The sequence below is a fragment of the Ranitomeya imitator genome, chromosome 10 (genome assembly GCF_032444005.1).
Source record: "Ranitomeya imitator isolate aRanImi1 chromosome 10, aRanImi1.pri, whole genome shotgun sequence".
NCBI lineage: Eukaryota > Metazoa > Chordata > Amphibia > Anura > Dendrobatidae > Ranitomeya > Ranitomeya imitator.
This window is the reverse complement of record NC_091291.1, coordinates 8,169,395-8,188,441: the sequence shown is the minus strand read 5'-3', so window position 1 is coordinate 8,188,441 and position 19,047 is coordinate 8,169,395. Positions and strand designations below refer to the sequence as shown.

At 44.4% G+C, this 19,047-nt stretch overlaps 1 protein-coding gene across 2 annotated transcripts in view; it reads left to right on the top strand.

The window, feature by feature from the left end:
* The window catches only part of APLP1 (amyloid beta precursor like protein 1), a 79,595-nt gene that overhangs the window by 54,866 nt on the left and 5,682 nt on the right, over positions 1–19,047 (top strand). For both annotated transcript variants that reach the window (XM_069741680.1, XM_069741681.1), the window contains exons 10-12: positions 4,715–4,873; positions 4,955–5,083; positions 5,161–5,260. In XM_069741680.1, coding sequence (XP_069597781.1) covers positions 4,715–4,873; positions 4,955–5,083; positions 5,161–5,260 — 388 coding nt within the window. The remainder of the gene's footprint in view (positions 1–4,714; positions 4,874–4,954; positions 5,084–5,160; positions 5,261–19,047) is intronic.

Below are 19,047 nucleotides of genomic sequence, written 5' to 3'. Positions count from 1 at the left end.
AATCCTCTCCTGTGTGATACTGTCTGCTGAGCTGTGTATCTAATCCTCTCCTGTGTGATACTGACTGCTGAGCCGTGTATCTAATCCTCTCCTGTGTGATACCGTCTGCTGAGCTGTGTATCTAATCCTCTCCTGTGTGATACTGTCTGCTGAGCCGTGTATCTAATCCTCTCCTGTGTGATACTGTCTGCTGAGCCGTGTATCTAATCCTCTCCTGTGTGATACCGTCTGCTGAGCTGTGTATCTAATCCTCTCCTGTGTGATACTGTCTGCTGAGCCGTGTATCTAATCCTCTCCTCTGTGATACTGTCTGCTGAGCTGTGTATCTAATCCTCTCCTGTGTGATACTGTCTGCTGAGCCGTGTATCTAATCCTCTCCTCTGTGATACTGTCTGCTGAGCAGTGTATCTAATCCTCTCCTGTGTGATACTGTCTGCTGAGCTGTGTATCTAATCCTCTCCTGTGTGATACTGTCTGCTGAGCTGTGTATCTAATCCTCTCCTGTGTGATACTGTCTGCTGAGCTGTGTATCTAATCCTCTCCTGTGTGATACCGTCTGCTGAGCTGTGTATCTAATCCTCTCCTGTGTGATACTGTCTGCTGAGCTGTGTATCTAATCCTCTCCTGTGTGATACTGTCTGCTGAGCCGTGTATCTAATCCTCTCCTGTGTGATACTGTCTGCTGAGCCGTGTATCTAATCCTCTCCTCTGTGATACTGTCTGCTGAGCAGTGTATCTAATCCTCTCCTGTGTGATACTGACTGCTGAGCCGTGTATCTAATCCTCTCCTGTGTGATAATGTCTGCTGAGCCGTGTATCTAATCCTCTCCTCTGTGATACTGTCTGCTGAGCCGTGTATCTAATCCTATCCTGTGTGATACCGTCTGCTGAGCTGTGTATCTAATCCTCTCCTGTGTGATAATGTCTGCTGAGCCGTGTATCTAATCCTCTCCTCTGTGATACTGTCTGCTGAGCCGTGTATCTAATCCTCTCCTCTGTGATACTGTCTGCTGAGCCGTGTATCTAATCCTGTCCTGTGTGATACTGTCTGCTGAGCCGTGTATCTAATCCTCTCCTCTGTGATACTGTCTGCTGAGCCGTGTATCTAATCCTATCCTGTGTGATACCGTCTGCTGAGCCGTGTATCTAATCCTCTCCTGTGTGATACTGTCTGCTGAGCCGTGTATCTAATCCTCTCCTGTGTGATCCTGTCTGCTGAGCCGTGTATCTAATCCTCTCCTGTGTGATACTGTCTGCTGAGCCGTGTATCTAATCCTATCCTGTGTGATACTGAGTGCTGAGCCATGTATCTAATCCTATCCTGTGTGATACTGACTGCTGAGCCATGTATCTAATCCTATACTGTGTGATACTGACTGCTGAGCCGTGTATCTAATCCTTTCCTGTGTGATACTGTCTGCTGAGCCGTGTATCTAATCCTCTCCTGTGTTATACTGACTGCTGAGCCGTGTATCTAATCCTCTCCTGTGTGATACTGTCTGATGAGCCGTGTATCTAATCCTCTCCTCTGTGATACTGTCTGCTGAGCCGTGTATCTAATCCTATCCTGTGTGATACCGTCTGCTGAGCCGTGTATCTAATCCTCTCCTGTGTGATACTGTCTGCTGAGCCGTGTATCTAATCCTCTCCTGTGTGATCCTGTCTGCTGAGCCGTGTATCTAATCCTCTCCTGTGTGATACTGTCTGCTGAGCCGTGTATCTAATCCTATCCTGTGTGATACTGAGTGCTGAGCCATGTATCTAATCCTATCCTGTGTGATACTGACTGCTGAGCCATGTATCTAATCCTATACTGTGTGATACTGACTGCTGAGCCGTGTATCTAATCCTCTCCTGTGTGATACTGTCTGCTGAGCCGTGTATCTAATCCTCTCCTGTGTTATACTGACTGCTGAGCCGTGTATCTAATCCTCTCCTGTGTGATACTGTCTGATGAGCCGTGTATCTAATCCTCTCCTGTGTGATACTGTCTGATGAGCCGTGTATCTAATCCTCTCCTGTGTGATACTGACTGCTGAGCCGTGTATCTAATCCTATCCTGTGAGATACTGTCTGATGAGCCGTGTATCTAATCCTCTCCTGAGTGATACCACCTGCTGAGCCGTGTATCTAATCCTCTCCTGAGTGATACTGACTGCTGAGCTGTGTATCTAATCCTATCCTGTGTGATACCGCCTGCTGAGCTGTGTATCTAATCCTCTCCTGAGTGATACTGACTGCTGAGCTGTGTATCTAAGCCTCTCCTGAGTGATACTGTCTGCTGAGCTGTGTATCTAATCCTCTCCTGTGTGATACTGTCTGCTGAGCCGTGTATCTAATCCTGTCCTGTGTGATACTGTCTGCTGAGCCGTGTATCTAATCCTCTCCTGAGTGATACTGTCTGCTGAGCTGTGTATCTAATCCTCTCCTGTGTGATACTGTCTGCTGAGCCGTGTATCTAATCCTGTCCTGTGTGATACCGCCTGCTGAGCTGTGTATCTAATCCTATCCTGAATGATACTGTCTGCTGAGCCGTGTATCTAATCCTCTCCTGAGTGATACTGTCTGCTGAGCTGTGTATCTAATCCTCTCCTGTGTGATACTGTCTGCTGAGCCGTGTATCTAATCCTGTCCTGTGTGATACCGCCTGCTGAGCTGTGTATCTAATCCTATCCTGAATGATACTGTCTGCTGAGCCGTGTATCTAATCCTCTCCTGAGTGATACTGTCTGCTGAGCTGTGTATCTAATCCTCTCCTGTGTGATACTGTCTGCTGAGCCGTGTATCTAATCCTCTCCTGTGTGATACCGCCTGCTGAGCCGTGTATCTAATCCTATCCTGTGTGATACGGTCTGCTGAGCTGTGTATCTAATCCTCTCCTGAGTGATACCACCTGCTGAGCCGTGTATCTAATCCTCTCCTGTGTGATACCGTCTGCTGAGCTGTGTATCTAATCCTCTCCTGTGTGATACTGTCTGCTGAGCCGTGTATCTAATCCTGTCCTGTGTGATACTGTCTTCTGAGCCGTGTATCTAATCCTCTCCTGTGTGATACTGTCTGCTGAGCTGTGTATCTAATCCTCTCCTGTGTGATACTGTCTGCTGAGCCGTGTATCTAATCCTGTCCTGTGTGATACCGCCTGCTGAGCTGTGTATCTAATCCTCTCCTGAGTGATACTGTCTGCTGAGCCGTGTATCTAATCCTCTCCTCTGTGATACCGCCTGCTGAGCCGTGTATCTAATCCTATCCTGTGTGATACGGTCTGCTGAGCTGTGTATCTAATCCTCTCCTGAGTGATACCGCCTGCTGAGCTGTGTATCTAATCCTCTCCTGAGTGATACCGCCTGCTGAGCTGTGTATCTAATCCTCTCCTGAGTGATACCACCTGCTGAGCCGTGTGTCTAATCCTCTCCTGAGTGATACTGACTGCTGAGCTGTGTATCTAATCCTATCCTGTGTGATACTGACTGCTGAGCTGTGTATCTAATCCTCTCCTGAGTGATACTGACTGCTGAGCTGTGTATCTAATCCTATCCTGTGTGATACTGACTGCTGAGCTGTGTATCTAATCCTCTCCTGAGTGATACTGACTGCTGAGCTGTGTATCTAATCCTATCCTGTGTGATACTGACTGCTGAGCTGTGTATCTAATCCTCTCCTGTGTGATACTGTCTGCTGAGCCGTGTATCTAATCCTGTCCTGTGTGATACTGTCTGCTGAGCCGTGTATCTAATCCTATCCTGTGTGATACTGTCTGCTGAGCCGTGTATCTAATCCTGTCCTGTGTGATACTGTCTGCTGAGCCGTGTATCTAATCCTATCCTGTGTGATACTGACTGCTGAGCTGTGTATCTAATCCTCTCCTGTGTGATACTGTCTGCTGAGCCGTGTATCTAATCCTCTCCTGTGTGATACTGACTACTGAGCTGTGTATCTAATCCTCTCCTGTGATACTGTCTGCTGAGCCGTGTATCTAATCCTATCCTGTGTGATACTGTCTGCTGAGCCGTGTATCTAATCCTGTCCTGTGTGATACTGTCTGCTGAGCCGTGTATCTAATCCTATCCTGTGTGATACTGACTGCTGAGCTGTGTATCTAATCCTCTCCTGTGTGATACTGTCTGCTGAGCCGTGTATCTAATCCTCTCCTGTGTGATACTGACTACTGAGCTGTGTATCTAATCCTCTCCTGTGATACTGACTACTGAGCTGTGTATCTAATCCTGTCCTGTGTGATACTGTCTGCTGAGCTGTGTATCTAATCCTCTCCTGTGATACTGTCTGCTGAGCCGTGTATCTAATCCTCTCCTGTGTGATACTGTCTGCTGAGCCGTGTATCTAATCCTGTCCTGTGTGATACCGCCTGCTGAGCAGTGTATCTAATCCTGTCCTGTGTGATACTGACTGCTGAGCCATGTATCTAATCCTCTCCTGTGTGATACCGACTGCTGAGCCGTGTATCTAATCCTCTCCTGTGTGATACCGCCTGCTGAGCCATGTATCTAATCCTCTCCTGTGTGATACCGACTGCTGAGCCGTGTATCTAATCCCCTCCTGAGTGATACCGCCTGCTGAGCCGTGTACCTAATCCTGTCCTGAGTGATACCGCCTGCTGAGCCGTGTACCTAATCCTGTCCTGAGTGATACCGCCTGCTGAGCTGTGTATCCACCGGCTGGTGGTTCCTCGGCACTGACTGTCGCTCTCACTTTTCAGCACTTCCAGTCCATCTTACAGACCCTGGAGAGTCAGATTTCGGCTCAGCGCCAGCGTTTGGTGGAGACGCATCTGGGTCGGGTGGTGGCGGCTCTGAATGATAACCGTCGGGCGGCGTTGGAGAACTATCTGGCGAGCGTGCAGACCACCCCGCTGGATGTAAGCCGCTCTCCTCAGATTCCTCAGGTCTTCATTAATATTTTCGGGTTTTAATGTTATTTTGTGTCTGGTCTCGAGCAGCCGGAGAAGGTTCTTCTGGCCCTAAAGAAATACATACACGCCGAGCAGAAAGACCAGCGCCATACAGTGCGTCACTACCAGCACGTCAGCAGCGCAGAGCCGGACAGAGCCGAGACCATCCAGTTCCAGGTACAGGGGTCTCTCCCCCACGGGTGGCTCTGCTGGGTTCTCAGATGGCAGTCATTATGGTGTGGTCTCTTCTTCAGGTTCTGACCCATCTCCGTGTAATTGAGGAGCGCGTCAATCAGTCTCTGTCTCTACTGTACCGGAACCCCCAGCTGACGCCAGAGCTACGGGAGCAGATCGGTGAGTGACAGACGTACGTGGCTCGTAGCAGAACATACGTACACCGTAGTACCCCCCATGTGTCCAACCAGCATCCATACAATATACATACAATATCCATACAGCATCCATACAGTGCACATGCCGCATCCACACAATATACATATAATACCCATACAGCATCCATACAGTGCACATGCCGCATCCGCACAATATACATATAATACACATACAGCATCCATACAGTGCACATGCCGCATCCACACAATATACATATAATACCCATACAGCATCCATACAGTGCACATGCCGCATCCGCACAATATACATATAATACCCATACAGCATCCATACAGTGCACATGCCGCATCCGCACAATATACATATAATACACATACAGCATCCATACAGTGCACATGCCGCATCCACACAATATACATATAATACACATACAGCATCCATACAGTGCACATGCCGCATCCGCACAATATACAGTGGGGCAAAAAAGTATTTAGTCAGTCAGCAATAGTGCAAGTTCCACCACTTAAAAAGATGAGAGGCGTCTGTAATTTACATCATAGGTAGACCTCAACTATGGGAGACAAACTGAGAAAAAAAAATCCAGAAAATCACATTGTCTGTTTTTTTATCATTTTATTTGCATATTATGGTGGAAAATAAGTATTTGGTCAGAAACAAACAATCAAGATTTCTGGCTCTCACAGACCTGTAACTTCTTCTTTAAGAGTCTCCTCTTTCCTCCACTCATTACCTGTAGTAATGGCACCTGTTTAAACTTGTTATCAGTATAAAAAGACACCTGTGCACACCCTCAAACAGTCTGACTCCAAACTCCACTATGGTGAAGACCAAAGAGCTGTCAAAGGACACCAGAAACAAAATTGTAGCCCTGCACCAGGCTGGGAAGACTGAATCTGCAATAGCCAACCAGCTTGGAGTGAAGAAATCAACAGTGGGAGCAATAATTAGAAAATGGAAGACATACAAGACCAATGATAATCTCCCTCGATCTGGGGCTCCACGCAAAATCCCACCCCGTGGGGTCAGAATGATCACAAGAACGGTGAGCAAAAATCCCAGAACCACGCGGGGGGACCTAGTGAATGAACTGCAGAGAGCTGGGACCAATGTAACAAGGCCTACCATAAGTAACACACTACGCCACCATGGACTCAGATACTGCAGTGCCAGACGTGTCCCACTGCTTAAGCCAGTACATGTCCGGGCCCGTCTGAAGTGTGCTAGAGAGCATTTGGATGATCCAGATGAGTTTTGGGAGAATGTCCTATGGTCTGATGAAACCAAACTGGAACTGTTTGGTAGAAACACAACTTGTCGTGTTTGGAGGAAAAAGAATACTGAGTTGCATCCATCAAACACCATACCTACTGTAAAGCATGGTGGTGGAAACATCATGCTTTGGGGCTGTTTCTCTGCAAAGGGGCCAGGACGACTGATCCGGGTACATGAAAGAATGAATGGGGCCATGTATCGTGAGATTTTGAGTGCAAACCTCCTTCCATCAGCAAGGGCATTGAAGATGAAACGTGGCTGGGTCTTTCAACATGACAATGATCCAAAGCACACCGCCAGGGCAACGAAGGAGTGGCTTCGTAAGAAGCATTTCAAGGTCCTGGAGTGGCCTAGCCAGTCTCCAGATCTCAACCCTATAGAAAACCTTTGGAGGGAGTTGAAAGTCCGTGTTGCCAAGCGAAAAGCCAAAAACATCACTGCTCTAGAGGAGATCTGCATGGAGGAATGGGCCAACATACCAACAACAGTGTGTGGCAACCTTGTGAAGACTTACAGAAAACGTTTGACCTCTGTCATTGCCAACAAAGGATATATTACAAAGTATTGAGATGAAATTTTGTTTCTGACCAAATACTTATTTTCCACCATAATATGCAAATAAAATGTTAAAAAAACAGACAATGTGATTTTCTGGATTTTTTTTTCTCAGTTTGTCTCCCATAGTTGAGGTCTACCTATGATGTAAATTACAGACGCCTCTCATCTTTTTAAGGGGTGGAACTTGCACTATTGCTGACTGACTAAATACTTTTTTGCCCCACTGTACATACAATACCCATACAGCATCCATACAGTGCACATGCGGCATCCACACAATATACATACAATATCCATACAGCATCCATACAGTGCACATGCGGCATCTACACAATATACACACAATACACATACAGCATCCATACAGTGCACATGTGGCATCCACACAATATACACATACAGCATCCATACAGTGCACATGTGGCATCCACACAATATACACATACAGCATCCATACAGTGCACATGCGGCATCCACACAATATACACACAATACACATACAGCATCCATACAGTGCACATGCGGCATCTACACAATATACATATAATACACATACAGCATCCATACAGTGCACATGCCACATCCGCACAATATACACACAATATACATACAGCATCCATACAGTGCACATGCGGCATCCGCACAATATACACACAATACACATACAGCATCCATACAGTGCACATGCGGCATCCGCACAATATACACACAATACACATACAGCATCCATACAGTGCACATGCCGCATCCACACAATATACATACAATACACATACAGCATCCATACAGTGCACATGCGGCATCCGCACAATATACACACAATACCCATACAGCATCCATACAGTGCACATGCGGCATCTACACAATATACACACAATACCCATACAGCATCCATACAGTGCACATGCGGCATCTACACAATATACACACAATACACATACAGCATCCATACAGTGCACATGCCGCATCCGCACAATATACATACAATACCCATACAGCATCCATACAGTGCACATGCGGCATCCGCACAATATACACACAATACCCATACAGCATCCATACAGTGCACATGCGGCATCTACACAATATACACACAATACACATACAGCATCCATACAGTGCACATGCCGCATCCGCACAATATACACACAATACACATACAGCATCCATACAGTGCACATGCCGCATCCGCACAATATACACACAATACCCATACAGCATCCATACAGTGCACATGCGGCATCTACACAATATACACACAATACACATACAGCATCCATACAGTGCACATGCCGCATCAGCACAATATACATATAATACACATACAGCATCCATACAGTGCACATGCAGCATCTACACAATATACATATAATACACATACAGCATCGTACAGTGCACATGCGGCATCCGCACAATATACATATAATACACATACAGCATCCATACAGTGCACATGCGGCATCCACACAATATACATACAATACCCATACAGCATCCATACAGTGCACATGCCGCATCAGCACAATATACATATAATACACATACAGCATCCATACAGTGCACATGCGGCATCTACACAATATACATACAATACCCATACAGCATCCATACAGTGCACATGCGGCATCCACACAATATACACACAATACACATACAGCATCCATACAGTGCACATGCGGCATCCACACAATATACACACAATACACATACAGCATCCATACAGTGCACATGCGGCATCCACACAATATACATACAATACCCATACAGCATCCATACAGTGCACATGCGGCATCCGCACAATATACACACAATACACATACAGCATCCATACAGTGCACATGCGGCATCCGCACAATATACATATAATACCCATACAGCATCCATACAGTGCACATGCGGCATCCACACAATATACATATAATACACATACAGCATCCATACAGTGCACATGTGGCATCCACACAATATACATATAATACACATACAGCATCCATACAGTGCACATGCGGCATCCGCACAATATACACACAATACATATACAGCATCCATACAGTGGACATGCCGCATCCACACAATATACACACAATACACATACAGCACCCATACAGTGCACATGCGGCATCTACACAATATACACACAATACACATACAGCATCCATACAGTGCACATGCGGCATCCACACAATATACACACAATACACATACAGCATCCATACAGTGCACATGCGGCATCCGCACAATATACATATAATACACATACAGCATCCATACAGTGCACATGCGGCATCCACACAATATACATATAATACACATACAGCATCCATACAGTGCACATGCCGCATCCGCACAATATACATATAATACACATACAGCACCCATACAGTGCACATGCCGCATCAGCACAATATACACACAATATACATACAGCATCCATACAGTGCACATGCGGCATCCGCACAATATACACACAATACACATACAGCATCCATACAGTGCACATGCCGCATCCACACAATATACATATAATACACATACAGCATCCATACAGTGCACATGCGGCATCTACACAATATACACACAATACACATACAGCATCCATACAGTGCACATGCCGCATCAGCACAATATACACACAATACACATACAGCATCCATACAGTGCACATGCGGCATCCGCACAATATACATATAATACACATACAGCATCCATACAGTGCACATGCGGCATCTACACAATATACACACAATACACATACAGCATCCATACAGTGCACATGCGGCATCCGCACAATATACACACAATATACATACAGCATCCATACAGTGCACATGCGGCATCCACACAATATACATACAATACACATACAGCATCCATACAGTGCACATGCGGCATCTACACAATATACACACAATACACATACAGCATCCATACAGTGCACATGTGGCATCCGCACAATATACACACAATACACATACAGCATCCATACAGTACACATGCGGCATCCGCACAATATACACACAATACACATACAGCATCCATACAGTGCACATGCGGCATCTACACAATATACACACAATACACATACAGCATCCATACAGTGCACATGTGGCATCCACACAATATACACACAATACACATACAGCATCCATACAGTGCACATGCCGCATCCGCACAATATACATATAATACACATACAGCATCCATACAATGCACATGCCGCATCCACACAATATACACACAATACCCATACAGCATCCATACAGTGCACATGCGGCATCCGCACAATATACATATAATACACATACAGCATCCATACAGTGCACATGTGGCATCCACACAATATACATATAATACCCATACAGCATCCATACAGTGCACATGCGGCATCCGCACAATATACACACAATACACATACAGCATCCATACAGTGCACATGCGGCATCCACACAATATACACACAATACACATACAGCATCCATACAGTGCACATGCGGCATCCGCACAATATACATATAATACACATACAGCATCCATACAGTGCACATGTGGCATCCACACAATATACACACAATACACATACAGCATCCATACAGTACACATGCGGCATCCGCACAATATACACACAATACACATACAGCATCCATACAGTGCACATGCGGCATCCGCACAATATACATATAATACACATACAGCATCCATACAGTGCACATGCGGCATCCACACAATATACATATAATACCCATACAGCATCCATACAGTGCACATGCGGCATCCGCACAATATACACACAATACACATACAGCATCCATACAGTGCACATGCGGCATCCGCACAATATACATATAATACACATACAGCATCCATACAGTGCACATGTGGCATCCACACAATATACATATAATACCCATACAGCATCCATACAGTGCACATGCGGCATCTACACAATATACACACAATACACATACAGCATCCATACAGTGCACATGCGGCATCCGCACAATATACATATAATACACATACAGCATCCATACAGTGCACATGTGGCATCCACACAATATACATATAATACCCATACAGCATCCATACAGTGCACATGCGGCATCCGCACAATATACACACAATACCCATACAGCATCCATACAGTGCACATGCGGCATCCGCACAATATACACACAATACATATACAGCATCCATACAGTGGACATGCCGCATCCACACAATATACACACAATACACATACAGCACCCATACAGTGCACATGCGGCATCTACACAATATACACACAATACACATACAGCATCCATACAGTGCACATGCGGCATCCACACAATATACACACAATACACATACAGCATCCATACAGTGCACATGCGGCATCTACACAATATACACACAATACACATACAGCATCCATACAGTGCACATGCCGCATCCACACAATATACACACAATACACATACAGCATCCATACAGTGCACATGCGGCATCCGCACAATATACATATAATACACATACAGCATCCATACAGTGCACATGCCGCATCCGCACAATATACATATAATACACATACAGCACCCATACAGTGCACATGCCGCATCCGCACAATATACACACAATACACATACAGCATCCATACAGTGCACATGCGGCATCCGCACAATATACATATAATACACATACAGCATCCATACAGTGCACATGTGGCATCCACACAATATACACACAATACCCATACAGCATCCATACAGTGCACATGCGGCATCCACACAATATACACACAATACCCATACAGCATCCATACAGTGCACATGCCGCATCCACACAATATACACACAATACCCATACAGCATCCATACAGTGCACATGCGGCATCCACACAATATACACACAATACCCATACAGCATCCATACAGTGCACATGCGGCATCCGCACAATATACATATAATACACATACAGCATCCATACAGTGCACATGCCGCATCCACACAATATACATACAATACCCATACAGCATCCATACAGTGCACATGCCGCATCCACACAATATACACACAATACCCATACAGCATCCATACAGTGCACATGCGGCATCCGCACAATATACATATAATACACATACAGCATCCATACAGTGCACATGTGGCATCCACACAATATACATATAATACCCATACAGCATCCATACAGTGCACATGCGGCATCCGCACAATATACATATAATACACATACAGCATCCATACAGTGCACATTGTGGCATCCGCACAATATACATATAATACACATACAGCATCCATACAGTGCACATGCGACATCCACACAATATACATAATACCCATACAGCATCCATACAGTGCACATGCGGCATCCGCACAATATACATATAATACACATACAGCATCCATACAGTGCACATGCGGCATCCACACAATATACATAATACCCATACAGCATCCATACAGTGCACATGCGGCATCCGCACAATATACATATAATACACATACAGCATCCATACAGTGCACATTGTGGCATCCACACAATATACACACAATACACATACAGCATCCATACAGTGCACATGCGGCATCCACACAATATACACACAATACACATACAGCATCCATACAGTGCACATGCGGCATCCACACAATATACACACAATACACATACAGCATCCATACAGTGCACATGCGGCATCCGCACAATATACATATAATACACATACAGCATCCATACAGTGCACATGTGGCATCCACACAATATACACACAATACACATACAGCATCCATACAGTGCACATGTGGCATCCACACAATATACACACAATACACATACAGCATCCATACAGTGCACATGTGGCATCCACACAATATACATATAATACCCATACAGTGCACATGCAGCCCCCACACAATATACATACAGCATCCATACAGTGCACATGTGGCATCCACACAATATACACACAATACACATACAGCATCCATACAGTGCACATGCGGCATCCGCACAATATACATATAATACCCATACAGTGCACATGCAGCCCCCACACAATATACATACAGCATCCATACAGTGCACATGTGGCATCCACACAATATACACACAATACACATACAGCATCCATACAGTGCACATGTGGCATCCACACAATATACACACAATACACATACAGCATCCATACAGTGCACATGCGGCATCCGCACAATATACATATAATACCCATACAGTGCACATGCAGCCCCCACACAATATACATACAATACCCATACAGCATCCATACAGTGCACATGCAGCCCCCACACAATATACATACAATACCCATACAGCATCCATACAGTGCACATGCAGCCCCCACACAATATACATACAATACCCATACAGCATCCATACAGTGCACATGCAGCCCCCACACAATATACATACAATACCCATTACCCATACAGCATCCATACAGTGCACATGTGGCATCCACACAATATACATACAATACCCATACAGCATCCATATAGTGCACATGCAGAGAGGGCTGCCACGAGTAATTTCGGGCCCCATACTGGCAAACTTTTCAGGGCCCCCTTGAGACTCCGCCCAGGCTCCACCCCAGCCCCGCCTCCACCCCTCGAACTGTCCACGGTCCCACCATTAGAAAAGCGCTACATCTGCACCACGTCTTCACCAATCACACATTGTCAGTTCCCATCTATCACCAGATCACACATATATAGCCAGCAGCTTTTGTTTTGGCCAAAAGATTTTTCTAATCTGCCACCATGACAAGGTAGACTCTTTTGGCTGAGCCCTACTCTACCGTAACCCATTAAACATTTGTTATAATATCCAATACTTTTTTTTAGGTATATATTTATTTATTTTTCAGTTTTTAAAATGACCAATAATAACATATACAAGGCACAAATATTGTCACACCATGACCAGATCACATATTACCACAACATAGTGACCGAATAATACCAACTCAAGGAACAAATACTACCACTATGTGCCACACTACATAATGACCAATAATACCATATACAACGGACAAATAATAATAATGTTTATTTTTATATAGCGCTAACATATTCCGCAGCGCTTTACAGTTTGCACACATTATCATCGCTGTCCCCGATGGGGCTCACAATCTAAATTCCCTATCAGGATGTCTTTTGGAATGTGGGAGGAAACCGGAGTACCCGGAGGAAACCCTCGCAAACATGGGGAGAACAAACTCCTTGCAGATGTTGTCCTTGGTGGGATACTGCCACACCATGACCAGATCACATATTACCACCACATAGTGACCGAATACTACAATAGCGATCATTAATAAAAAACACAATATATAATATTACCATAAGTGCCATAGTACACCATGTTCCAAATTATTATGCAAATTGGATCTAAGTGTCAGAAAGATTTAATTGTTTTGTTTTACAAATAAACTCGTGGACATGTGATAATTAGTTTTCCAGGTGATTCTAATTAAAGAAAAACTACTTAAAAATAATGTTCCACATTATTAAGCAGGCCACAGTTTTCAAGTAACATGGGAAAGAAAAAACATCTCTCTGTTGCCGAAAAGCATCAAATAGTGCAATGCCTTGGTCAAGGGATGAAAACATTAGATATTTCACGAAAACGTAAGCGTGATCATCGTACTGTTAAGAGATTTGTGGCTGAATCTGAGCAAAGACGTGTTCGTGCTGATAAAAGCATAATGAGGAAGGTTTCTGCCAGACAAATTCATGGGATTAAGAGAGCAGCTGCTAAAAAGCCATTACAAACCAGCAAACAGATATTTGAAGCTGCTGGTGCCTTTGGAGTCCCTCGAACCTTATGGTGTAGGATCCTTCAAAGGCTTGCTGTGGTGCATAAACCTACTATTCGGCCACCCCTAAACATTGTTCACAAGCAGAAATGGTTGCAGTGGGCCCAGACTTACATGAAGACTAATTTTCAAACAGTCTTGTTGATGAGTGTCAAGCAACCATGGATGGAGTAGTGGATGGTTGGTGGGTGGTCACCATGTCCCAACAAGGCTGCAACGTCAGCAAGGAGGTGGAGGAGTCATGTTTTGGGCCGGAATCACGGGGAAACAGCTGGTAGGGCCCTTTAAGGTTCCTGAAGGTGTGAAAATGACCCCTGCAAGGTATGTAGAGTTTCTGACTGACAACTTTCTTCCATGGTCTAAAAGCAGAAACCAGGAGCAAAATCATCTTCATGCTGACAATGCCCCATCTCATGCTGCAAAGAATAGTGAGTCATTGGCTGCTATGGGCATAAAAGGAGATAAACTCATGGTGCGGCCACCATCTTCCCCCGACCTCAACCCTATAGAGAACCTTTGGAGGATCCTCAAGCACAAGATCTATGAGGGTGGGAGGCCGATCACATCAAAACAGCAGCTCTGGGAGGGAAGAAATACAAGAAGAAACTCTCCGAAAACTCACAAGTTCAATGGATGCAAGAATTGTGAAGGTGACAGCAAAGAAGGCTCCTATGTTACATGTAACTTGGCCTGTTAGGAGGTTTTGGAGTTAAATAGCTTTTTTTGTTCAGTGAATGTGACCTCCTAATGCTGCAAATTCCACAAATGAGCATTTTCAGTTCTTTATATCAAATGTTTAGAAATTCTACTGTGCCTAATAATTTGGAGCAGTGCATTGTGGGGTTTTATTCATTTTGGAGATTACACTGTTATCATTGGGAGTTTTCTTCATTAAAATTCGATCTATACTCTTAACAGGTGATGACTTTTATTAGACTGACTGTCATTTGCACCGACCATTTAGGAAAATCCGAGATAAATATCATTTGCATAATAATTTGGAACATGGTGTACACAGGAGCTCTGTATATAGTGTATAGTGTATAGGTAATAAAGTGATCACCAATGACATTATACACAGGAGCTCTGTATATAGTGTCAGTGTACAGGTAATATAGTGATCACAAGTGACATTATACACAGGAGCTCTGTATACAGTGTCAGTTTACAGGTAATATAGTGATCACCAGTGACATTTTACACAGGAGCTCTGTATATAGTGTCAGTGTACAGGTAATATAGTGATCACCGGTGACCTTATACACAGGAGCTCTGTATACAGTGTCAGTGTACAGGTAATATAGTGATCACCAGTGACATTGTACACTGGAGCTCTATATATAGCGTCAGTGTACAGGTAATATAGTGATCACCAGTGACATTGTACACAGGAGCTCTGTATATAGTTTCAGTGTACACATAATACAGGGATCATCGGTGACATTATACACAGGAGCTCTATATATAGTGTCAGTGTACAGGTAATATAGTGATCACCGGTGACCTTATACACAGGAGCTCTGTATACAGTGTCAGTGTACAGGTAATATAGTGATCACCAGTGACATTGTACACTGGAGCTCTATATATAGCGTCGGTGTACAGGTAATATAGTGATCACCGGTGACATTATACACAGGAGCTCTGTATACAGTTTCATTGTACAGGTAATACAGTGATCACCAGTGACATTGTACACAGGAGCTCTGTATATAGTTTCAGTGTACACATAATACAGGGATCATCGGTGACATTATACACAGGAGCTCAGTACACAGTATATAGTGTACAGGTAGTACACTGACTCACCAGTGACATGACTTCTAGATGAAGTCCTTCATCTTTGCTTTTCTTCTTCATCTAGCACAGACCGCCATCACTTTTTCCAACCAGGACTCTTGTCTGCAGAATATAACAGTTATCTAGAGCACCTCTTGCAAAGCACATTACCTAATTTTTCTTAACTTCTACAAAATACCAGATGAAGGTAAAAAAGGTGACAGTGTCACACTGCACAGTACCAGCACCCCCCTTCATTGAAAATAGTATCCTCAAAAATAAAATACATCACTGCAGTAATATCCCTTAATTAGCCCCTACAGTAATTGTATACCCCATCCTGGCCCCCTTGTGTCTAATTCCTGGCTCCAGCCATATTTTCTCACATCCTGCCCTCATGTGTCTCCATTTTGCCCCATGTGATATCCCATCTTGCTCTATGTAATCTCTCCATCCTGACCCATGTGTCCCATGATCCTGACCTATCTGTCCCATAATCCTGCCCCATGTGTTTCAGTCTCCGTCGTGTCTCTGATAATATACATACAGTACACCCATACCACACATGCACTGTACCCATATAGCCTGATAATATACATACAGTACACCCATACCACACATGTACTGTACCTATACAGCACCCTCATACAGTACCCATACACCCTGATAATATACATACAGCACACCCATACCACACATGCACTGTACCTATACAGCACCCTCATACAGCACCCATACACCCTGATAATATACATACAGTACACCCATACCACACATGCGCTGTATCCATACAGTACCCTCATACAGCACCCATACAGCCTGATAATATACATACAGTACACCCATACCACACATGCACTGTACCCATATAGCCTGATAATATACATACAGTACACCCATACCACACATGTACTGTACCTATACAGCACCCTCATACAGTACCCATACATACAGTACACCCATATCACACATGCACTGTACCTGTATGGCACCCTCATACAGCACCCATACAGTCTAATATACATACAGTACACCCATACCACACATGCACTTTACCTATACAGCACCCTCATACAGCACCCATACACCCTGATAATATACATACAGCACACCCATACCACACATGCACTGTACCTATACAGCACCCTCATACAGCACCCATACACCCTGATAATATACATACAGCACACCCATACCACACATGCACTGTACCTATACAGCACCCTCATACAGCACCCATACAGCCTGATAATATACATACAGTACACCCATACCACACATGCACTGTATCCATACAGTACCCTCATACAGCACCCATACAGCCTGATAATATACATACAGTACACCCATACCACACATGCACTGTACCCATATAGCCTGATAATATACATACAGTACACCCATACCACACATGTACTGTACCTATACAGCACCCTCATACAGTACCCATACATACAGTACACCCATATCACACATGCACTGTACCTGTATGGCACCCTCATACAGCACCCATACAGTCTAATATACATACAGTACACCCATACCACACATGCACTTTACCTATACAGCACCCTCATACAGCACCCATACACCCTGATAATATACATACAGCACACCCATACCACACATGCATTGTACCTATACAGCACCCTCATACAGCACCCATACAGCCTGACAATATACATACAGTACACCCATACCACATATGCATTGTACCTATACAGCACCCTCATACAGCACCCATACAGCCTGATAATATACATACAGTACACCCATACCACACATGCACTGTACCCATATAGCCTGATAATATACATACAGTACACCCATACCACACATGTACTGTACCTATACAGCACCCTCATACAGTACCCATACATACAGTACACCCATATCACACATGCACTGTACCTGTATGGCACCCTCATACAGCACCCATACAGTCTAATATACATACAGTACACCCATACCACACATGCACTTTACCTATACAGCACCCTCATACAGCACCCATACACCCTGATAATATACATACAGCACACCCATACCACACATGCATTGTACCTATACAGCACCCTCATACAGCACCCATACAGCCTGACAATATACATACAGTACACCCATACCACATATGCATTGTACCTATACAGCACCCTCATACAGCACCCATACACCCTGATAATATACATACAGCACACCCATACCACACATGCATTGTACCTATACAGCACCCTCATACAGCACCCATACTGCCTGATAATATACATACAGCACACCCATACCACACATGCATTGTACCTATACAGCACCCTCATACAGCACCCA